Raw genomic sequence first — 24522 nt, forward strand, 5'->3', positions numbered from 1 at the left:
GTCCTGTGCTGTTCACAGGCCCTTCTTAACCAAAGGTATACTACAAATCACCGCTTTGAATCCTCACCCAGCATGCTGCAGAATCCCCTCGAACTACCGCGAACTGCAAACACCCTCACAAGTGGTAGGATCCCCTCAACTGCTGGGCTTAGAACTGCTCGTTGAGTAAAACTGGTGGGACTGTCCAGACAGACCAAGTCCCCCGTACAAATTTCATGCAGCTGAACGGATGTTGGGTCTTCCAGCCTATTTGAGCTGCAGATGTTGAGTCCACCAAAACTTGGACCTGGAGGTGAAGGAGGGGCTCTGAGTCTACCCGTAAGGATGGAAAACCAGCCGGACTGACAGTGCAGACACCGTAGTCCTCAGCACTGGCGACAGCAATGCAAACTTCTCCCATACGATAGCCTGGACCATGCCCTTCAGCATGGTCTACTATGGCAGCATCACTTGGGGTCACTTCTTCATATCAAGAGACCCTCCGTGTCATGGTGCCAGGAACATTTCCAACCCAGGGGTGCTTATACACATGCTCCGGGAGGGGAGGGGAGGAGCACTTTAATTAGAGAGGCTCTGAGAGTCACGCCAATTAAAGCGTCTTGTGTATCAGCATCCCCGCATCAAAATGGCGGGAGGGGCGCTTTAACTAAAGCTCAATGGTTAAGTAAAGTGCCCCTCCCCTCCCATCCTGGAGCACATGTATAAATGCCCATGGATTGAAATGTTCCTACATGAGATGCCGGAGCGCGGTAATTACCATGCTCCAGCAAACTCGATTCGTTAAGCCTCGCTGCTCGTGTATAGGCACCCCATGATGCCGAAAACGAGGCTGGCTTGCTAAAACCAGATGCACCATGGGATAGCAGGAAAGGAATCATGGGAGTTATTAGCTTGAATCCAAGACCACAGGGCCCGGGTTCGGATGTGTTATAATGGGCACCGCAAGAAAAATCCCAGGATGCACAGATTGCAACAGCAGAAAGTTGCACCTTGGGATATCTGCCCAGAATGGCTTGTCGTTTCAAACAAGGGCAGAGCTGTACAAAGACAATGATCTAGTGGAAGTGAAGTAATTTAAGCTGCTGGAAGCAGAGGAGCATGGCGGCATGCGGCCCAGTATGTCTACGCCAGTACATCTATAGTAGATGCCGTGAAAGAAATGGTCCCTCGGTTGCTCCAGCTCAAGTGACTCCATGGTTGAACTTGCCTTTGGCAAGGGGTTAAGAGGAGGCTTTGGGGCAGAATATGTTGCTCTTCTAAGTCCTGACTGGGGAGAACAAGCCTGGGACCTGGTGCCCAAAACCTCTTGGGTCAGCAGAGCTCTCTGCCCGAGAAGCCGAGGCTCGAGCGAGGCATCTGCTGGGTCTTCTATGAAAGATGCATTGTTTGGGCCTGTCGCAGGGGCTGGGCCGGCTGCACAGCGTGGTGGGGCTGTACAGAACTGCTTTCAGCCTCGTGTTACACCTCAGGGCAAACTCCCTGTGAATGGTCAAAAACCCCACTGTGTCTAGTCAAGCGAGCTCCCTCTTCCCCCTCCCCGAATCCACCGCTCACACTGATGAAGCTGCAGATTTGCCGGCTGCCGTAGCCAAGCGGGGAAGTGGAAGGCAGAGGGGAGCCAAGAAACTGTGCGCTGTGGGCCAAGCTGTGTTGGGTAGGCACTGGGAGCTGGGCAGGCCCCCAACAACCCACGGGGGTTGGGACACATGTGCCAGTGAACAACTAAGGGAGAGGGGGAGAAAGAGAGGGAAGGACAAGTCTTGTGCATGCAAAAAAAATAGGGGGTGAGAAAGGAGAGAGAGAATTACTGGAAACTTTCCATCCAAAATGGTTTTTGACAGAAAACAATCCCCCCCACACACTCAAAATATCCTAAAAAGCTGTGTTTCTATTCTGTGTTTATACCATCTTCCCCCACCCAAGCCTTTTTCAGCCCCTTTTTCTGTCTTGGAAGCCGGGGAAGGAATAACAAAACCACAAACTGAAAATTTGCTTGGTGAAAATTGTCTCCCCCCCCCCGTCAGAAAACTGTAACCTGTAAAAAAAAACAACCCCAAACCCCCAGATTTCTGCCCTAAATTTCATACAAGGAAACCACTGGCCTTTTTGAAGCAGGTCTGAGAGAAGTATGCAAGGTCATACAATAAGGGCCCATATGGGCCCACACGCTGCTACGTTATGTGGTAGCTGCTAAGTATGGGCCCAGTGCTGGTCATGGAGCCCTTTCCAATTTTTCCTTCAAGAGGTTGCTTGATGGCACCCTACATCCAGGTCTCCTTGCTGCGAGAGGAAGGTGGTAATAACACACGACCCATCTATAGAGTGGGGATCAAGAGGGGGGAATAGGGTGCAGATCCCCAAGGAAATCCCCTGTGGGTTTCATTTTGGCACAAGGCAGCTACACCATGGCTCTGGGGAGAGGGAATGGGATTCAGTGGGGAGATCTGGCGTCAAACCCCAACGATCACCTGAGCCAGGACATTTCACCGCCCTTTGCCTCCGTCTCCCTATCTTATTTTATCAACTCAGTACACCCCAGTCATTTTGGCTTCTTTGTCATATTTGGATTCACATTCCCACGATCAAATCCTACATGTAGCTACCAGGAAGACAGTATCCCCCCTTCCAGAACCTCTGGAAACCACTCGAGAGCAAATTCTTCAGTACTGAAACGTCACAAGGCGAAACAAGCCTGGAATCAATGGACCGCGTCCATTCATTGTCCACAAAATGCCATCTGAACAAGAACTAAAGGCCTGTTCTTTATGGCTAGGGACAGACATTAGTCATAAACTGGTTTAAGTCATCAGAAACTGGTTTAAACCTGTAACAGAACAGAAGTTCACTGCACATAAACCAGTTTCAAAATGACTGAACCTGGTTTAAAATAAACCTGGTTGAATGTGGTATCAGACTTAACTGATTTGGGTCAAACTGGTTTATGCAATGTCTGTCCCAGACCCCTAGCTTCAGGGCTATAAAGAATAGCTGCCCCTCTCCTGCTGGATACAAAGCAGCAAACATCCAGGCACTGAATTCAACCGAGGGCCAAGGACAAACTTTCACTCAAGACTCCCCTGACAGCAGTTGGGGAGAGGAAGCTGGGCACGGTGATAGGCAAAGACTTGGGAGGCTTGGATTTGAATTCATGTTCCCCTGCCAACCTCTCCAGATCACTGGGCAAGTCATGGAGTCACTCTGCGCCTCAGTTCCCCTTCTGTAACATGGGGATAACAAAACTTCCTTCCTCACAGGGAGATACAAGGATCAATATACTGGGGATTGGGATGTACCCTTGAACGATGGCAATGGGAGTCAGATGCCGAAGACAGACTTAGAACATGTCAGTCACAGCTCGACTCTAAATCACCGTTTGCATCTACACATGTGAAGCAATAAACTCTGCAGCAGTTTGAGCTGGAGTAAACTACTCCCAGGAGCACTGTTTACACAAGCACCCAGGACAGCAGCAATTGGAGTGAGGGCAGAGCAGGCCCAGGCTGGCAGGGGCCATGGAGAAGTCAGCCCCAGGCTGTGGGTGGTGGTGTTGGGTGGCAGAAGGGATGGCTTGGGCATGAGAGTGCTGCAAGTGCGGAGCTGTGTGGCTAGGCAGCAGGCAGGAGTCTGGCCCCCCAGCTGGATGGCTGATTGGGTGCAAGTTACACCCACGATCAGCATTTACACATGTGTTTAATTGCAGTAAATTACCCCGGTGTGAGATAGTGTTGGCCCCGACGGTACTATCTTACTGTGGCATTAATTAGTTTACCATGACCTAATACTGTTGCATGTGTAGATGGTGCCGCTTTACTCTGCAGCTAATGAGCCAGTAAAGCACATGTGTAGATGTGGCCCGCGAGACCCAAACTAGGTCTCAAATCACGGACAGCACAGGCCATTTAGCTTGTGCTTTCTGGCTCCCCAGGCTGTAACTCATGGAAGTGCTTGTTATATCTTCTAAATGCGAGGCATGTGTTGAATACTGGCAAGGGTGGTGCCTCGCCCCCGCCCCCCTGCCGTGTGCCTGTACTCACTGCCTCTCCACGTCTATCCCATCTGACGGCTGATGCCCTGGACAGCAGCACTGAGCAAGCAGAGCTCACCCCTCTGGGGCTGGCCCCAAGGTGGGTTTTCAAGTCCCACCCTGCATTCCAGAGAACAACAGCTCAGCGCCTGAATATACGACCAGGAATCCTGCACGCAAGCCCCACCCCGGCCGCTGCAGCCAGGATTCATCCCTGCATTAGTTTCAGGCAACTACAGTACCGTGCCATTTATATTCTCTCCTCCACGGGGAAGGGCTTTTACAACAAGCTCCCCTCCAAATTCCTTTGAAGACAGTGTGCTGCAGTTTGTTTAGAGCCAGCCCTAGCAGGTTAATAATAGCACCTGTCTTTATGGCATGGGCCCAGTATAATTATCAGCCCCAACACTGCCGGTGGGTAAAACAGAGGCAAAAAAGTTTTAAAGTGGCCTCTGATCCCTATGTGGTGTCCATGTTACGCTCCATTTAAGAAACCTGGGCCTGGTGTTCAGAAAGGTGGAAAGATACTATCAGGTTTGTTGGATAATGAAGACCACAGTCCTGCCAGGTACCACTTCTGAGCCCCTGGAAGTCAGGGGAAGCTTGTGCGGACTCAGGGGGACAGCACGGGACAACTTGCAGAAGCAGGAGTGCCAGGGATCCACCTCTAGACATCCTGGCTCCATTTTGGACTTAGTGACTTGCTTGGGGTGAGATTAGCAGCCAGATGTGAGCAATGGCATTGTTTAGTGGGCAAGGCATTTCACAGACACTCAGGACACGTGCTCCGGGAGGAGCGGGGGACGGGACACTTTAACTACAGCAGCTCTGAGTGCCCGGAGTGTCATGTGTATCAGCGTCCCCCTGCTGAAAAATGGTGGTGGAGGCGCTTTAACTAAAGCTCATCGGATGCTGCCATTTTTCAGTGCAGGAACACTGATACACATGATGCTGGAGTCTGCTGAAGCATGATAATTACCATGCTCAGTTAATCGAGTCTGCTCCAACGTGCTGTCATTACAGTGCGTCGGAGCAGCCTCGATGCAGGTGTATCGGTACCCTTGTGTTCTACTCCTGGCTCTGCCACTGACTTGCTGTGTGGCCTCGAGCAAGTCACTTCATCCTTCTGTTTTGTCTGTTTGCATCGTTGACAACTTGCAGCAAGCCTCGTCTCTTCCTATGGACATGTACAATGATTAGCAGGAAAAAGCCCTGTATCCAGAGGGGGTCCTAACTGCTACCTTAATGCAAAATGATATTACTAAGAATTCCCCTTTATTAACTGTACTGCATCTCTTCTTTAAGAATTACTACACGGTAGCACAAGAAAAAAAATGCTTTGACCATTTTGATTTTTTAAAATGACTTTTTCAATCATTATTGTAACACTGCAAATATTTGATCTAAGATTATTTCATGCCCAGATTTCTTCTGATGCCAGGCAGGTAGCATTTTGGTTCTGACAAATTTTCAGGAGGAAATCAACTTCACAGTGCAGGACATGCTAATATTTAAAAATGAAAAACACACGAAAAGCAAAACCGAGGAAATTCAGAACGCCGGAGCAGTAGAGGGAATAAAATGTAGCTGATGCTGTTACAGAGTCACTTAGTGGTCAGCCCTTTGGGGGAAGGACTCTTGCTTTTATTCTGTTTGTACAGCCACTAGTACAACCGGGTCCAGGATTGTGGCTCACAAGTGCTACCCACAAGACAAGTAAAATGAATAATGATCGTACCTAATAGCTAAAGCAGGATGGCCTTAGTTAAAGGTGAGATTACTAGCAATCGCATCATGGCCCACAACATGTAGTAGTTTTGCAAAGGTCCCAAAACACTTTATATGTTCCCTGCACAGGGATCGCTTCTGCCACCGCTGAAACGGAGCCGCCTCTGGAAAGCAGCAGAGTCAGACTGCCGGCCCGCCGCTGCAATCAGTCCACATCTGGAGTGGAAAAGAGTGGCTGCTTGGGTCCAGAATTCTGCGGCCACCTCTGCGGTGGAGCATGGCACCAGTTTACCAGCAAAGAGCAACACCCCACAAGAGTTTAGGTCAAGGAGTGAAGAATACAACCTCCAGCTGGAAATGCAAGGGGGGTATAACAAAAGTATGCGTGCTCTGAAATGTGGGCCCAGCTACACTCCAGACTGTTAGCCCACAAAGTAAGTTTTAGTTTGCATTAAGTTAATTTTCCTTGCATTGAAACAACCTGCATTCACTCAACGCATGAGAGTAGGTATCAACCGGCGAGATCATGCATATTCAATACTCCTGTGCAAAAGCATGCAGAGTGCATTGCACCAGGGATAAACTTGGCCCCTTTTGTGTCTTGCTTTGACAGTATATGCAATAGGGTGTGCTTCACCTTTAGCTGTCAGCTTCCTGCCCCAAATCCTCTCTCTCGATCAGCTCTCTAGTGTCGCTTCCACAGCCGACTATCTGTGGAAGTCTATTACCACAGAACGACAGCCAAGTTCCTCCAGATGTACGCAGCGGCCGGGGAAAAGTCCCCGAGACTCCAGCCCAGTCAATGCCTCTTTGCGGCAGAGGCATACAAAAAGAGACGGCGCTGCCCTTGTATCTTTGACGGGACAGCTTTCCCAGACGCGCGCACAGCGGAGAGGCGATTAGGCAGCAGGTAATACTGGAGGAGAGGAATGCTTCTTATGCATCCAGTAACTCACTCATTGTCATCCCTTACTAGGCTGTAACGCTCAACTGGATCCCCTCCTCACGCGCACCACAGCTTCTCACCAGGAGAAGATTTTATCACAGCCGGTGTGCTGCAGTGGACACACCGTGATGCAGCAGAACAGTCCCAGGCTCTCACGAGCCGTGGCATTTCACCAGCTCTAGCCCCGAGCCACACGGGAGGAGGAGGCGGAGGTGATGCCCAGTCCTTACAGAGCAGCACTTACTCACTTGAGCCATTTCGTTGAAATCTAGAGCACCGAGTGCGGTTTGCTATAAAGGGGGAAGGACCAGGCGCTTACCACCCTCACCCCAGAATTATTTGCTACAAGAGCGCCCATCTCCCGTGACGTGAACCACAATCTGTAGCTTGTGCAGGGGTACCGGGGACGTCCCTCCGCAGCCAGCAGCCCAGAGCCCCTCTGTGGACCGTGGCCTAAAGCCACTGAAGGGTTTCCAAGCACAAGCTTTCTGGTGAACAGCTGGGGTGGGAGGACGTGAATACATTTCAACAGATCAGGACCCAGGGTGAGAGGGGAGGCTGCATCCTGCGCGGGGCTGGCAGGGGCCCAACACCACGCCGTGTCTGAGAGAAGACAAAAGTTCTTATGAAGCGCAGGAGCTCCAGGGCAGCTGTAGCAGGGCTCCCCCAGCACCGCAGAGAGCCGGGCGGGGGAGAAACCTGAGCCCCCTTTCCCCCTCCAAAGCGTTTTATGTCCTGCACAGCCAGCCAGCGAGCGGGGAGCGCGCACAATAGTGCCTTTGGAGAGAGTGAAAACGGGAAAGGAAATGGTGGGCTTAAGGCTGGAGGTGAGCCCCTCGCCAGGCAGTCTCTGCAGCGTTCGGTCTGCTTGCTCTTTAACCCTTTCAGGCCTTGCTGAGTAAATGTTGCCTCCCCCCTCGCTCCCCCCTCTATGCCTGGAAAACAGCCAAGCCCGGTCCTCAAATCCCCCAGTGCCTTTGCTCCAGCTGTTCCAGGCACTTTGCAAAGTTTGGTGAGAAATGAGAAAGTTGCAGGCGCTCGGGTTGGAGATCTATCCTACAGCCGCACGCGGAAGCTCCTGCGCTCCCTGTACATCCGCACCCAGGGCCGGATCCTCCACCGGCGCAAGTGAGCTTTGTTGGACCCACGGGGAGCAGACTCACTGGGGCGCACGCGTCTGATCCAGACTGGTGTCTCTACACGCACCTCCGGCACCGGGCCGATTTACTCCACCTGAGGGTGCGGCCCACGGCGTGCTCTCACGCTCAGCGAGAAAGGGGGACAGACATGATGCACGTGAACCAGGAAAGGGACCAGGATGCTCGGGGCTCCTGTGGACGGCACCGGAAAGACAAATCCCTCCGAGTCTAAGCAGAGCCAGACAAAAGCCCCGTGTGCTTACCTGTGCGAGGGGGCAGGAAGGGCGTCTGATCCGCTGCGGGGTCTCCATTGAGCGAATCAGAATGGCTTGAGAGATCGCTGCTCACCTGGGACATCTGCCTGGGACCTGCGAGAGACAGGGAGGGAGCCAGGGAGGGAGAGAGGGGGACACTCATTGAAGGTGGCTAAAGAGCCCCAGCCATGGAGAACGCGGGGAGGGAATGAATCAGCGCGAAGCCTTTAGGTGGAGAGAGACGAAGGCAACCACGCAGCACGAAGGCGGCACGGGGCAGGTCGCCGCTGCCCCGAACGTGGCGTCTGCAGGCGCAAAAGTTTGTTCGACTGTTCACCGCAAGAAACTCCAGCTCCACACACGGGCTTCCCTACACACCCCTCTCAGCCTGAGCTGCAGGGAGGAATCAGTGATCAGCCATTCCCACCCCACTTCCCAAAAGACGTGCACAAATCTTAGGGGGCACTCACAGTTTTGGTCTTTAATGGAGCTCCCGCAAGCTGAGTGTCATCGTACTGTCCTCTCCATGTGAAGGTCTCCCCAGGTCTCGCTAGCTGCCTCTTTCTCCAAACACTCCCCCTCTTCCAGCCTTCTTCTTCAGCTCTCCTTTCTGCCTTTCCTTCCCTTTTTTTTCCTCCCGTACTCCAGCAAGTGTCCTGCCCAGCACCTCTTCCTTTCTCAGGAATGTCTTGTGGTTTTCAAATAAAGGGGACGCTTGACTTCTTTATCTTGGTAGCTCTTTCTTTATTGCAGTGTTTGGTTACAACTGGACAAGTTTCTGCAGTCTATCTCCAGACTCTAAGCTCTGCCTCCCGTCTCTCACACAGGAAATTGCATTCAGGGCTGATTACCCAGTTTCCTTCAAGCTAGAGATATTTGGAGCCCTTGCAACCTATAATAAGCTGGTTAGCTCGACGGTTTAAAAAAAGCAGCGAGAACAAACAAACAAACACAAAAATCCACAAATTCATTTTGAAAAAGGAAGGGGTGTGGGGGAGACCTTTGCTTCTTTTGCGGGGGGGGGGGCAGGGAGTGGAGATCAGGGATAAATAGAAGCTGGGGGCAAGGAAACCCAAGACAGTCCCAGACTGAATATGCCCCGCTGCCCAAATCTGCGCTCTACACACCTTTAAATCAAAATTCAACCGGATTGGTTTCCTTTTCCTGAAACCCAAGGATTGTTTTTCCAAAAGCAGCAAGGGAGAGTGAAAAATACCAGCACACCTGACTTCGCAGGTCTGGAAAATAATTCAAACCTCCACCTTTTGTTGTAGGATCAGAAACCCTGAATTGTACCCTCAGGTACTGACAATCAGCCTGCTTCCAAATAGTGGGTTACATCAAAGGAGGGCACAGGGCCGGAAATCCAGAGAAATGATTTCTAGTCCTGATTCTGTTACTAACTTGCTGTATGTACCCCTGGGAAAGTCATTCCTCTCTTCTGTGCCTTACTTTCCCCCAGCATTGAGCTGGCTTTCGAGGTTGAACTCATCACTGTTTTTGCAGCGCTTTGAGGTGTCCAGATGACCAACAAAATACTGCTCCAGTGATCTAATGTAATTATAGGAGCAATTTGCATTTGGATTCACTAGTTCACACTCGCTCTCAGTATTACAGCATATTTTACTGCAGAGGCATTGTCCCCGTAATATTTTTTACGCATGGACACATGCTCTTCAAAGAACGTTTCATCTTTTTAAGTTGGCAGATCTGCACTAGATTCTGAATATTGCAAAGCATATGGGATCAACCGGATTCTGCTCCCTTTAAGTCAGGACAAATCTGGAGTCACTTCACTGAGTTGTTCTGGATTTAAACCCAGGCAAACAGATCAGAATTGATCTGCTATCAAATAGGGGAATGAGCATAGGAGTCATTTGTATGCAACGGCTGGAAGAGACTTATTCTTTACAGAGAGACGTGAGCACGGTACAGAGGAGAGCGTGCTGGCCTGGAATCAGGGCACCTGGGTTTTATTTCCAGCTCTGCCACTACCTGGATGCGTGCCCCTAAGCAAGTTACTTGATCTTTCTGTGTCCCTCCTTCCATTCCCACGCCTGCTCTTGTGCGTTTTAGACAGCAAGTGCTGAGGCAAGGACTGCCTTTTATTCCATGTCTGTATGGCATCGAATGCAGTGGTTACCCACAGCACAAATAGTTCACATGCAAGAAGACCCATGTTACTGGCCTAGCCTGAAGAGCTTAAGTTCCCAGATGAGCTGAAGCTGCTGAACTGAAAACTGAACAACAGGCTACAGCCAGCCCCTTGGCTGGGATCGTTTGGCTCTGGGGTCTATGGTCTGGCCCCCGCTCTCCACAACATCCAGTTCAAACACACACAATATACAGGAGAGGGATCTTAGTAGAAAGAAGCTCGTAGGCATCACGGAGGAGACAAGTATATAAAGGAGAACAGGGCAGAAATGGGCATAACTTTATAGAGCTCAGGGTGGGCTCGAGTGAGTTGCCTGCTCTCCCTCCGAGTTGAAAATCCCAAAGAAAACCCACCTGTGATAGGTCTGAAAGGGCTTCAAAATCCAGGAGGAGTTAATGACGCTCGTTCTGCAGGGGTGACCTGTCGCAGACAGCAGGATCCTTTAGTTTTGTTCCACGAGGAAGTTCATCAAATCTGCAAAGCTGACCACTCCCTAGTGATCAGTCCAAGTTTGAAAGCAACACATTATTTTTAATGATTGGTATTGCAGTGGCACGTAAAATGCTGGCCAGACTGGCACTCCCCACCCTGTGCTAGGCGTTGTACAAACATAACATCAGAGTACCTGGCTTGGAAAGTTTACAGTCTAAACTAACAGGATGGATGTGGCGAAGATTACTGGCCCCATTTTACAGATGGAGAGGAGCCGTAGAGGGACAAAGGGATGTGCCTAAGGTTATACACGGAGTCTGTGGCAGGGGTGAGCATTCAGCCCAGTTCTCGCAAGGCCCCAGATGTGAATTCCCTGGTCCATATTCTGCTATTGAAGATCCAACAGTCCTTTCCAAGTGCCCTTAATGACAAGATTGTTCTGGCTCTAAAAAAACCCGTGTCAGACTCATCACACTAGATCCTGGCACAGCTGACGTACATGACAGTACAAAGTCTTCTGTGCTCTCTGTGAATGGCTAATGGAGGACAGCCCAAGCAAGTGAATGCAAATCTCAATTGGGAACACGAGAGGGGCTTTAGGCAGACACTAGGGACAGCATTCCCAGCACTGCCATCACAGGCAAGACACAGGGGAAAGGTGACAACACCGTTACAACACATACAGCCTCACTGATCCTACAGATGGGTGGTTACCTCGTTGGCCTTGATGGCACACCTCCGCCTCCACGGCATGTCACAATTATTACTTAGGATTATCATCACCACGGAAGGAAGCAGGCCTCGTGCTTGCTCACTGAGGATGGACCCCAGCCACGGGGTTGGCCTAATCCTTGCAGCCTGCTGGGGAGGAGAAACCATTGTCATCTTGAAGCTGCTCCATTGCAAGCTATCTAGGAGGTTTATTTCAACAGCAGCTTTGCCTGCCTTCTCTGGGGGTGTAGTGGTGCAGCTACCCTGGTAACTGGCCACCAGTGGCAGGAATCAAGGTGAACTCTTAGGTGAAGCACAGAAAGTCAAAAAGCCTGAAGCTGAATCAATTCAGTCTTTGCAGGTTAGTCTGAACTACACAGATTAAATTGAAACAGAAGTGAACAGACATTTACCTTTGATTGAGGAAATGCAGCCACATGACTGCAGTGGCTCAGGCCAGAGGTACTAGAGCATGGCTCTCTGGCTGTGTGTTCACTTCCTCTTCCTGCTGCCCCAGAGGTCTCTGGGATTTGCGGCCCAGAATCACACCAGCAGGACTCTGCAGGGTTGCTCATAACTTCCTCTTCCTGCGTCCAGGTGCCTCTGGGATTTGTAGTCCTCAGTTGCAGCCAGCAGTAAGTATGAGCAGGGGAAAGGGTGTTTAACCCTCCCCCCCCAGCCCCAGCCGGGATTTGCCTAGGTGGGGCAGTCCCCCCTTGCAGACATTCAACCAGGTTTCTCTTCAAATCAGTTTTGGCCACTTTGAGACTGGTTTATGTGCACCAAGTTTCTGTTCTGTTACAAGTTTAAACCCATTTCTGATCACTTAAAACCAGTTTATGTGCAACTTCTGACCCTAGCCTTAGTGCAGAGAAATCTTATGGTGCAAAGAGAGGAAATGGTTTGTCCATTGGGAATAGATGCCTCCCGTCAACCCCCACTGCTCTAGTCACTAGACCGCAATGCCTGGCTAACGGGCTAGCCCTTCTGCTGGCATGAACGGGAACATCTCAAGAGAGGTCAGTGGAACAATGTCTGTGCCAGCTGGGGACCTGGCCTGTAGCAGTGCGTGCCATGGAGAAGGAAGCAAATTGTCCAGCGGGGCATCGTGTTTGTGGCTGCATTTCCTGCCTTCAGAGGTGCAACTGCAGCTGGGTGTTTAGACAAAGGTAAAGGGAACCTTCCAGATGATTATTTCCCATTCATTACTATTAATCAGGCATCCTATTGACTCCAACCAGGGGCTGTGTTTCTCTGCCGCCCCCCAGCCCCCACAGAACAGCAACGGGGTGGCAGGGACCCAGTGAAGACATCCCTGATGCCCCCACCTGACTCTACGCCCCCAGCTGCTGTTGCCAGTGGCCAAGCCAGTTTTTGCACAAGGGTTTGTGGAAACAGCTATGGCAGAGAAGCCTCCCATGCTTGTGACACCCGGAGAGCCGGGCCATGAAAGTCTCACTGGGTGTGCCCTGGCTTGGCTGGTGGTGAGGCAGCGTGGCTCCGATTCACCCTGGAAATGCATCAGCCTGAGCTCTGGCAGCACCACGCTCCTGTTCATTTACCTGTCCACTTAGCTTAGCATCCCCCAGCTTTCTTCTGGTGAACCTGAGAAGGGGACAGGAGTGCACCCGCTCTCCTGGCACCTGCCATGGCTAACTGGGACACAGGCCCTTACGCCAACCACCGCACCCCCTGGGAGCTCCTGAAGGGAGGTGGGCCTGGCCACATGAATGAAGAGGCTTTGACGGTGACATGTGAGCTCTGCCCCGTCACCAGTCACTTCCTACGGGTGCCGACAGGCTGGCAACTGCAGTCAAATATTCTTGTCCCAGAAAGGACTCTGGCTGTGCTCAGCTTCTCCCTCACATGCAGTGACACAGCACCTACCATTTGGGCCCCTTGGCCCCCTGAAGGAAGACGAGGCTTTTTGGCCCTGTTTTACAGATGGGTAAACCGAAGCATGGAGTGGCTAAAGGATGTGGCCAAGGTCACGTAGCGGAGCAGGGGCAGAGCTAGGAATGCAACCCAGCTATCCGGGCTGCTAGTACATGCCCCCCCACACAAATGGGAACAGGACCCAAGAGTCCTGGTCTTCCAGTGCCTCTTTTAACTAGTTAATCCCCAACCTGAGGGAGCTCCGGAAGCCTGGTCTCTGCTCAAACTAGAAGGCACCATTGCCCTCCAAACCACCGCCTCGTGCTGGGGACAGACTATGCAGGTACATCTCCATGAGCCAGGTGCCACCCATTCATTCCCACCCCACACATGCCAAAATGAGGCCACGTGGCCACTGTCCCCATATCTGCTCCCCAGCCTTGTGTGTGCGACTTGGCATCTGCTCTGAAGTGGAGCAAGTGGGCAGGACCCACTGCACGGTGACAGCACTGACAAGCCCAAAGTGTCCAGATGCCAAGTCCTCCATTCCCACCGTGGCTTGTTCTTCCCTTTCCAGCTCGAAGCTCAGGCTGATGATGCAGCCTTCCTAAAAATACCCCCCAAGTCACAGGTTCTTGCCTGTCGTCGCACTTGCCCAGTGGCCTTTGGGAAGCGCCTTGCTCTGCAGTCCATTCATATGGGCACTCCGCTTCCCCTCCTCACCACAGGATCTCGCTGGCGGCATGAAGAAGTGATCGGCAAGTGGACTTGAGCTGGCAACACACCCAGGATCCTTTGGGATGGACGGTGACGCATGAAATGTGAGACAACCTGATACAGCACAGGGGATGCAAGAGAAAACCTTGCTTCAAACGCCAAACACAGAAAGCACTATTATTTGAAAGCTACTCCGTAAACCCTCCTCAGGTGCCCCATGCCCACAGCTGGCTCCCTGCTTTAGAGCTAAATGAGCAGAAAACATCCACACATGAGCTGCCCTGCCCTGGGGTCAACCCCCTTTCATTCGTTGTAAATGGTACAGCGGTTAGAAAAAAGAATGGGAGTTAGTTTTCTTTGGGTGTCGCAGGCCGGTCTTACCCCAAGGCCTTCCACTGGTTTCCCAACGATTGTCCCCTCATTTCTTTAGCAGATCCCAACTGATGTCTCCACCAATCCCAAATGCTTTCCTGATCTTCCCCACTGCTAGCAACTCTCTCCCAACGATCTTCCTTTCACTCCAGATGATTGTGCCTCTCCCAGTTACCCCAGTTCAGTTCAACAGCGCTGCAAAAGTGTTAGATGAAGCAGGATTCATCCCAATGAAAAGTGGTTCAGCCAGCCCTCCCCCTCACCACCCCTTCCATCTAATCTAATCTAATCTCAGACACCTGTCACCTGGATGTCCAATCCATGTGCTGCTCTCAGCCTTGGCAAGAAGCCTAGCATTATCCCTCTGGCCATGCAGGCATATACAGCTCATCTTGGGTTTCTCTGTCATCGAAGAATGGAGAGTTTTTAAAAGTCCTGACAGCAGGACCAGGTGCCCAACAGAGCTCCGGCTGAGCTGATCACCTCCCACAGGCAGAGCCCGTGCAGGATCTGCAGGATGCACCAGCTTTCCAGCTCTGGTGACGAAAGCCCAGCAGGTCAGAAAAAGGGGGTCTGGAACATGAACCTGGATTCCAGTGCATCTCCCCTGAACGGCAATTTGGTACACAGCCACACACCTCAGCCCAGCCATTTCCAGTGGGTTTCCCATAGTAAAAGTCATCCTTGCAGAGCGGCCATAAATCACTTTTCCACATCAGAGCAGAGGCACTAACTGGGAGGAAGCTGATAAATCAGTCACCAAGGGGGAAACAGCTGCATGTGGATGGGAGAGAACTGGGGGAGAGAAGGGGTGGAGGCTTTGCAGCCCCAGGTGCCTCCGGGTTACAAGGCCATGGTCTAGGAATCAGATCTGGTTCCTGCCACTGGCCTGAAAACAATCACTTTGCTCCTTTCTCCTCCCAAAATTTCTTTCGCCACGTCTAGATTGTGAACTCTTTAGGGCAGGAGCTGTCTCTCACTGTGCATGTACAGCACCTGGCACAGCCCAGTCTAGGCTGGGACAGATAAATAACAACAGTACAGCACATCAGGGACTCAGCACGCCTTGTAAGGAACAGGACAGGTATATTTGGCCGGGCTCCCTGGGGTGAGGCACCCACTCTGAAGACAAGCTGCTTCTCTAGGCCCACAGCTGATGCTAGGTGCCAGGGAGTAGAGGACAAAAGCGAGCAGAAGGGCTGGAAGATGCAGGTGCAAGGGATGATGGGAATGCCACTGGAAGACTCTCTGTACTTTAAATCAGTGGTCCTCACAATTTTTGTTGTACCAGAACCCATCTGTAAGCACTGATGGCCAGTCCCAACCCAGTGCCCTTCATTCCCAACCTGCTCCCCCGCACCCCCAGCCCCCAAGATACAGGGCACGGGATGGGTGTTGGGTATAGGGGGCCCCAAGCAGCCCCTTGCAAGCTGGAGCTTTGCCAGCCTGCAGGGGAAAAGCTACACTTTTCCATGTTTTCCTCCTTTAAAGGAGGATCTATTTTTAAAGTTTGTTAGCAGCCCTTTCATAGATTGTGACCCATTTGTGAGCTGCGACCCACAGGATGAGAAATGCTGCTTTCAGCCCTGTCACTTGTGGCTATATAGCAACCATGCTGCAAAGCATGGGAAACAAATGGGAAAGGGCGTATCTGGCACCCTCAGGCTGTTTTCACCCCAACACATGAGGATACGGGTTGGAAATATGGCTGGCAGGTGGGTGCAGGCATGACTGAGTTCAGGGCACGTGGATCGCTCACAGGCAGACCTACCCAAGTGGGCAAAAGGAGCTAGCATGAGGCAGCTGGGTGGGACCAAGTGACCCATGTATGGCTAATGTAGGGAGCGAAGGCCAAAGCCACATTTGCTTCCATCAGGATCCAACCGCAGTGGAGCCCGCTCGGCATGGGCTGCTTCTAGTCCTGCCCAAGTTTCCCCAGGCATCTGCCCACTGGCAGGTGGGGTGCTGGGCTCTTTCCCTCAGCCTCTTCTTTGTCTGGGTTTCAAGCGACACTTGGCTAACCCAGTCATATCAGAGCACGCGACCCTGCACATTGAATGCAAGCTCCTCATTAACCCACTAAGGTCACTGTATTTAAAAAAAAAAAAATGACAGCCACCGCTTCTTATTGAAGACATCCCACCCAGCCCATCGAGAACGCCAAGGCTCTCACAGGAAGGGCCCGGTAATAATGTTTTTCATTATTACCATTGCCTGGGAGTGACTCACACCCACAACACTGCTTACTCCAGCGTGCGTCAGACCCTACTTGGCCTGGATTTCACCATTTAACCTGGTGCTTGGAGGGTTAATTACCTGCCTCTCTCACATCCGAGTTCACTGGAGTACCAGCTGTTTGGTCTGCTCCCCTAAGGGAAAAGGCGCGGGAAAGAGGCCATCCACATTGTCGCAACGCGTGCTTTAGCTTGCACCTGCGTTTCACTCCATATCCTGGACATAGCTAGATGAGCAATTTACTTTAGCTCCCTTGTTAGATTTTCACTTTTCCTTTCGAGGCTGAGCCGCTAGCAAGTGGATTTTGGGTTCGGCTTTTTTTCACATAGACCTGAGCTTGATTGAAAACCAGAAATGTTCGGGATTTTTTGTTTTTAAATGACTGTTTCTGCTCATTTCCCAGAGTTTTCATTTGGGGGGCTTTGCAGATCATTTTCTTTTCCCGTTCCCAGTTGCACTGCGGAGGTTCAGTCAACACGGGAGTGGGGACAGAACTTCACATTTTGTGCCAACCCTGCAGCCCCAGAAACTGGCACGAGCAGCAAGGAGGAGTTCCTACTTTTGTATAGAAAATCATAGGAGTTAGAGAGCCACAAGCAAATGGGCCAAAGGAAGGGAACTGGTAAAAGGTAAAGAAATGTCAACGCTGTGGTAACACACTCAGCACCTTCATTTCCCCCCCAGACCTCTGGAGGGGTCCCCAAACGAGCTTTCGGGAGTAAAGGGCAGTCCTTTTTCCCTTGCCCCCCAGTGCTTGGGGGTTTCTGGGAGTTCAGTACAGATTAACCCAGCACAGCTCTGCAGACTGAACGGGCCCCGAGGGAGGGGGTGCTCTCCCCTACCCTGGGGTCTTCAAGAGGAGACTGGAGAAGCACCTGGCTGGGTTGTCTGACCCCAGCGCTCGTTCCTGCCCAGGGCAGGGGGTTGAACTCGATGACCCACTGAGGCCCCTTCCAACCCTAACATCTATCAATCTATGAACTTTTCCAAAGCTAGATTTAAAATAAACCCCCTCATTAGAAAATGAAATCAATCCTGTTAGAAAACCAGCAGGACTTAACATTGTCTTCCAGGGTGCTTTGGGGTTTTTTTTCCAACAGCATTTATTTTAATTTTGGTTTTGGCCAGCTCTAATACATAATTTTTATGAGTTTTCTGAAGGACACCAACTACCTACTTTGGGCTTGTTTCCTTCTCGGCAACCATGACTGAAGGACAGATGACACAGAGGTTCTGGAAAGAAACTATGTTTAGCTTCCTGGCTTTTGTGGCTTGATACGGGCCAGAATTACTCACCCTGATAAGGGTCAGAATCTCGTGAACCCAGTTGTGTTTTCCTTTATTTAAAAGGAAAAGAAAAATCAAGTTTAAAAGCACCCAGGGGTAGAAGCCACAACTTAATACAGCCTATGGAACATCAGACACAGGTCTAGGGGACGTACGGCATAGCAGATTGATTGAAACGGTCTCTCACTCAAGAAATAATGAGGATAATTGGCCTGTACCTGCTTCATCTCAGGGCCACTTATTAGCACAGGCCCTTCTGCAATGGCCTATTCAGAGGCTGAGCTGGTGCTGCATGGGACCTACTTTGCAGGTTGCATTCGCACCATCAGCAAATTGGGTGCATTGGTGCCAGTGCCAGTGGCAGTGATGTTGTGCATGCCAAGAGCTGATGTAAGAAGGTCCCCAAAAGAAGCTGCTTGCACTGCAGAGTAAAAACCAAACACTCCTGAGCCTACAGAAGTAAAAAGTGTCACGTGTGCCTGAGGACCATCTACTGGCCCATTCCCCTAGGTACCACCTAGCCAGGACTACACAGACACAGAGCACTACTGTAACATGAACTCCTGCACACTAATATTGGGAAGAACTTGAATCGCATAAATTTGAGGTGGGCATCAGTGGAAGACAGTGGTGCCCTGTTTCTGTTTAATACACAGGACAACCGAGGACTTTGGTTCTATAAAGGATCCCGAGGGGCAGAACCATATTAGGTACAATTGTAGTTAAACAGGAGTTGGTCCAATTAGGAGCTGGCAGCACTAGTAGATTGGTGTCCTCAGTGAAGGTCGCTCACCATATCTCCAATCTCTCACGTAAAGATCTCAAAGCACAGGCCACCTATTGACAACTCCATTGTGATTATGCCATCCCTATGCTACAGATGGGGACATGGAAGGACAGGGACTGGACACGTCACCATTGCAAACTTGGTGAGAAATACTGGCATATAGAAACAGATTTTTAGGGCATGTCTGCTCTCCACGGCTCACTCAGGTGACTGGCACCTCAGCTAACTAGCCCAGAGATGAGTAACCAAGGGCTTGCTAAAAAAATTTTAAGCAAACGCTTTTTCATCAGCAAATGCCAGTGCATGGAAAGCAACACACTACCTGGACAGCGTGGATTTCAACAACCTTTCGTCTGAACGTTTCCTTGAAATGGTCCGTTTCCACAGTCGGGGAACAGAACATTTTGATTATTGATCTTGAAGCCATTTTTCAGTATTTTCAATATAAAAAGGTAGCAAATCAAAACAAAGCCTTCCCAAGACACTCAGTGGAACATTCCCAGCTCTGAATTTCATTTTTGTGGGAAATTAAAATATTTTGGGCGTTAGAATCATAGAATCAATGGACCGGAAGGGACCTGGAAGATCATCAAGTCTGGTCCCCTGCCACGGGCCGGAGCTCAAACGAGCTCAACCAGGTGCTTATCCATCCTCCTCTTGAACACCTACAAGGCTAGCGACTGTACCGCCTCTGCCGGGAACGTGTTCCAGGTTCGGATTGCTCTTACGGAGAAGAAGTTCTTCCTTATGTCCAGTCTAAATCTTCCCTTCAAACTCATGTTGTCCCAGTCAAACTCATGAGTTCCCCCTGAAATGGAAAATACGGTCCCCAATCAGCTCCCATGCAAAGCTTTCCCTGCATTTCTGCGTCCTCAGGGGTGCCGTGCTCCCAGGCACACCATTAGGACTTCTAGGAGTACATCCCCTGGCTCCAGTGAGATGTGGGAAAACTTGTGAGTCCTTCTGGACAGACAGGAAAGGTGGTGGGAAGGTGCTGGAGGTCTATCAGTGGGTTAGCCAACATCCTCACTGCAAAATTACCAGCTCAAGTGAAAACTTTCCTCGGGCATCAGTCTATCGCCTGGCTTAAGAACCTGGGTTAAGCCACGATTCGGTTTGGGAGAGAGGGTTGTGTGTGTGTGTGGACAGAGGATGAGTTAGGGCAGGGGTGGGCAAAATGTGGCCCACCAGGCCATTCTATCCAGCCCGCGAGGCCCCTAAAAAATGTAGAAAATTAATGTTTATCTGCCCCTGACTGCCCGTCATGCAGCCCTTGATGTCTTGCCAAAACTCAGTAAGCCCCCCTCCACCCAGAATAATTGCCCACCCCTGAGTTAGGGACAACACCTGAGGAACAGTAGGAGTTAAAGCCATACACACACACACGTATATAGAGACACACACACACCTTGTACAATAATGCTCAAATCCTATTGCAATATCTCCAATCTTCTCTTACCAAACTGCTCATGTGGTGAAGAGGCACCTCTATTTGGGCCAAGCACCAGTGGCCTCCTGCTGAAGCCAACAGAAGCTGCAGGAGCTCAGCACCACGCTTGACAACTAAGCCACTTAGTAGGCATCCAACTTTACTGACCCACGCTAGCAAGTTTTGACAGAAGCGATTTGTTTAAGTTCACACAGGAAGTCTGTGCCCAAACTAAATCAAGCTCTGTTATCCCAACTCCTGCCTGTGTTTTAGTCACGAGCCCATCCTCCCCTATTTTGCAGTCTCTCCTCCCTGGAAGGTTTGTCTCCTCTGGCTCACGTGGAGGCGAGATTTATGCCAGCTGAGAATCTGACGCCTCCAAGCTTGGACAGAGATTGGACCGGGCCGGGTTTGTCATTTTAAAGGCTGCTCTGCCACAGTCCTGACCATCGGCAGATCCTTTGCAGCTTAAAGCGAAAAAGCAAAATAAATAAATCAAAATAAATCCTTGCAATCTGGAAAGCTGTGCTGCAGCGAAGTGGTTACCCTCACATGAATGGGGCCGTACATTTGAGCCCACGTCTCAGAACAGAGCCAAGCTGTAACAGACTGAGCCGTGTTTGACTAGGGCCAATGCCATAACCTCCTGATCTGTCTAGCATAATTACCATCCTTTGCACACGCAGAAGAAAATCGCTAAACAAAATATTCTCAAATCATTCTGCTCAAGGAGGGGGTGAGGGGATGTGGTCTGCGAGACTTTTTGAGTCAATGACCCCAGTGTTTTATATTTTCTGCGAAAAGATTTTGATGAGTCACGAGCTATTTTTGTAAATATTTGAAAAAAAAAAGAAGAAAAAAAGGAAACGGACATTTTTTTTTTAAAAAAAAAAACCAAACAAACCAAAAACGTTCATCTTCTGCAAATGGAAAAATTCAAGCCTTTACCCAGAACTCATGCTCATTATCCCTGGTGGCTCTGCGCATAATCTTCATTATCACAGAGGAAAGACAAAGCCGTATGGAAAGACGGTTGATCACTGCACTTGAATCAGTCGCAACAGCTCTCAGCTATTCCCAGTAGGAGTCATTGTGGGAACGCCCCCCCCCCCCCGGGATGACTAGCTATGGGAGGCACTCTCAGCTATCCTGTTCTCCATAGCAATCAGGATACGGGATTAGAGTCATGTCTGGTGGATCCACGGCGCTGTACAGACACTTGGGAGGGCCCCTGCCCCAGAGAACTTACACTGGAAATACACAGGACAGAGAATGGGCAAAGAAAAGATAAAATCATTTTTTTCTTTCCATAGTGTCATACAGAAATTAATGGATTTGAACCCCATCAATTAAAGCCTATGAGAGAGCTGGGACAGAAACCCGGGTGTCCTGAGTATCCATTAGATCCATTAACCACAAGACCAACCTTCAAGTGTTAGCGATCCACAAATATTCTGGTCCCAGTTTCCTACAAGGAGTCATGCAGGAAACTCCAGCCCTTGCCTGTGTACCGGCGGGAGGTACTGTGCGGTATGAACCGTAGGGGAACGGTCAGCTTCTTTACTGCCAGTGGAAATCACTGGAAAGGAGAAGTTGGTGCAAAACCACAGGCAGATTTTCAGCTGTCTGCAACCCCAAATTGGCCCATTTCTGTGCAAACCAGTAGTGCGGCTTCCAAATTTAGGCATTTCTCTTCTTTTCAAAGTGAAATCACTTAAAAATGGGCCTGTTTGTCCTGAAAAGAAGACACAAACTAGTGTGAAAGGACCAATTTTGAAGTTGTGATGACACATTAAAGTGACTTATTTTTACAGAACCCAGAGATTTTCAGAGCAACTTTTTTCTTTTCTCTTTTTTTTTAACTCACTCCTCCCAGGAGCAGGAGGAGACAAACACAGACAGCTAGTTTTAAACTGCAGCTTAATAAATTTAGGAAGGGATTATGAGATGCGGTTGCCTGTGATAGCATACAAGAAGCCCTTTGTTCTCCCCATTCCAGGCTCCACGCATAGCAAGGAAACTGCAAGGGTTTAGTTATTTTTCTAGGTTTCTCACAGGGGGTTTATTTGTAGCTTTTGGGGCATGATGAAATAAGGTATTTATGCACATTCATTTGACCGTGTTATCCATGTCATACATATTTTACCATGTTTTTAATGGATAATAAAATCTAAAGAGGTGATTCTTCTTCCCATCATCTTTTCTTACAAAGGGTCTAAACTTTGCAGACCCTAGATGTGACTCACTGCTGCTGGTTTCATGGATCAAGTTTTGCTCCTAGCTGTATCCCCTGTGAAATCACACCACAGGGTCTGTATTTTACTAGTTGGATCACTCCAGGTTACAATGGTGCAGCTGAAAGCACAAACTGGTCTGCCGTGAGTTTCCGAGAGATCTTCATTTCTCTCTGTTGCACAAGTGGCCGTGAGCGCTCCCTTTGCTTCGCCCCCAGAGCCTTCATCTACAAGAACCCCATCATTATATACACCTAGCAAGACACAATATGCACATGCCCCCATTTATGATACACACACACACACACACATACACATACATACACACACACGCACATATACATACACACATACACATACGTATATACGCACACACGCACACGTATACGCACACACGCACACATATATATAGACACACACACACCTTGTACAATAATGCTCAAATCCTATTGCAATATCTCCGATCTTCTCTTACCAAACTCCAGAAGTAATGGAAATAGCTTCATCACGCCGTGGAAACATAAATGGCTTAGATCCAGAGCTGGCACAGTTGGCATGACTTCTGTTAGCCCTTTTTGGGGTACTAGCAAAGTTTGGAGGCTTGCAGGGCAGCTTCTGAATGGCAAAAATAAAAATCATTGACAGAGAGTCTGGATATATATATTTTTTGAAAACTGCTTATTTAAACTGGATCGCTAGTCCTTGAACAGAGGTGGTCACAAACCCTAAAAAAGGCAATCCCCTCTTTTTGAAATCTCAGCCCAGATACCAGTGCTCATATCCTAGTTGGTTACTCTGAGAACTGACTGGTGTTAAGAGAAATAGAGAGAGGAAACACTCGTGCTGTTTGCAACAGCTCCCTGCAAAACCGTATCATAAAACAACAATGGTAAGGTCTTCAAAAACCCATCGCAAGTCTCACGCCAAAGGAACGGGTAAGCTGATATGTAGCAGCGCCATCTGGTGACTCGCTTCAGAAAAGCCTCACCAATGGCTGCAAATTTTGGACAATCTGCACCAGCTAAAGCTCAGGGCCTGTGCGCACATATCCTTTATTTTGTACACTTGCCTGGTGAGCAGGGGAGGAAAAAATCTCAGCACATAACCCCTAGTGTAACAGCCTGAAGTTCACTGGGTTCCTCCCAATACATTTAAAATGAGAGATTTTTATCTTTAGAAACATCCTTGCTTCAACACAATCCACTCAGGGCCCGAAGGGACTTCCCAGAAAAGCCTCCCTCCTTAGGATACAGGAACAAGGTTCTGCTCTTGCTTACAGATCTGCTCACTGCAACACGAAGCCTGCTCCTCTTTGCTCCGCGTCTCTAGAAACAGCACTGGTTCAGACCAACAATTGCACCACAGAAACAACCTTGTCCCAGTGTCCGAAAGGCAGAAGACCGGTAAGACGTCATGTGTCCCTCAGCAGAAAGCAGGAAGAAATGACCCTGTGACTGGAAAGGAAGCGAGAAGTGATGCTTCCTAACTAAGCAGGGACTGAGCCTGAAGTCGGAAGCGTCCTAGATTGCAACTGGCACTTACTTGTTACTACAGGCTTAGTCTTATTAATTGAGTGATCACAGTAAAATATATTAGCAGCATGTGTCTGAGGGGCTGCGATGAAGTTACTGGTTTGGATGAAGCAAGAACCACCCCAGCACTATGCTCAAACCCGAGTCTAACTTTTCTGCTGCACGTTCAAACACAAAGCAAAATGACATTTTTGCAACACGGCGCTGCCTTGCCCCATGGAGGTTCCCCAAAGGCTTCTGCCACCAACACGCAGCCACCTCTGGGGTGCACATGGGCCAACAGATAACAGCCTCTCGAGGGTTGTATGAAGTGGGGGATTTTGGCCAAAGACGCAAACTGGGGTTGAAGAAAGTAAAGGGCTCGGCACTGGCCCTGCTCGGCTCCCACTGGAGCCAAGGGTTAGGACTTCCACTGGCGTTGCCTCGGCCCACACAAACAAGACCTCGGCACTAAAGGTCTCTTCGCAGCCATCACAGGCAGATACCCCGCTCCAGGGACGGGAGTCCAGGCCTTTCTGCTGCCATTGTCAACCCTTGATGCCGTTGCAGGCACCAGTGGTGAAGGAGCTGGGCAGAGGCTCCACACTTGCCACCTTCCTGATCTGGATGATGGTTTGGAGGTCAGACAAAAATGGTCTCGCGTGCCTTGGCAAACAGCTTATAGT

General features: G+C 50.0%; 1 protein-coding gene across 1 annotated transcript in view; it reads right to left on the bottom strand.

The window, feature by feature from the left end:
• MDFI (MyoD family inhibitor) overlaps positions 1-9000 on the bottom strand; it is a 38910-nt gene extending 29910 nt beyond the window's left edge. The window contains exons 1-2 of the mRNA XM_019546664.1: positions 8562-9000; positions 8101-8205 (exon numbers count right to left, since the gene is read on the bottom strand). Coding sequence (XP_019402209.1) covers positions 8101-8194 — 94 coding nt within the window. The 5' untranslated portion in view covers positions 8195-8205; positions 8562-9000. The remainder of the gene's footprint in view (positions 1-8100; positions 8206-8561) is intronic.
• Positions 9001-24522: the final 15522 nt, after the last annotated feature.

The sequence above is a fragment of the Crocodylus porosus genome, unplaced genomic scaffold, assembly GCF_001723895.1.
Source record: "Crocodylus porosus isolate Cpor-Errol unplaced genomic scaffold, CroPor_comp1, whole genome shotgun sequence".
Classification (NCBI taxonomy): domain Eukaryota; kingdom Metazoa; phylum Chordata; order Crocodylia; family Crocodylidae; genus Crocodylus; species Crocodylus porosus.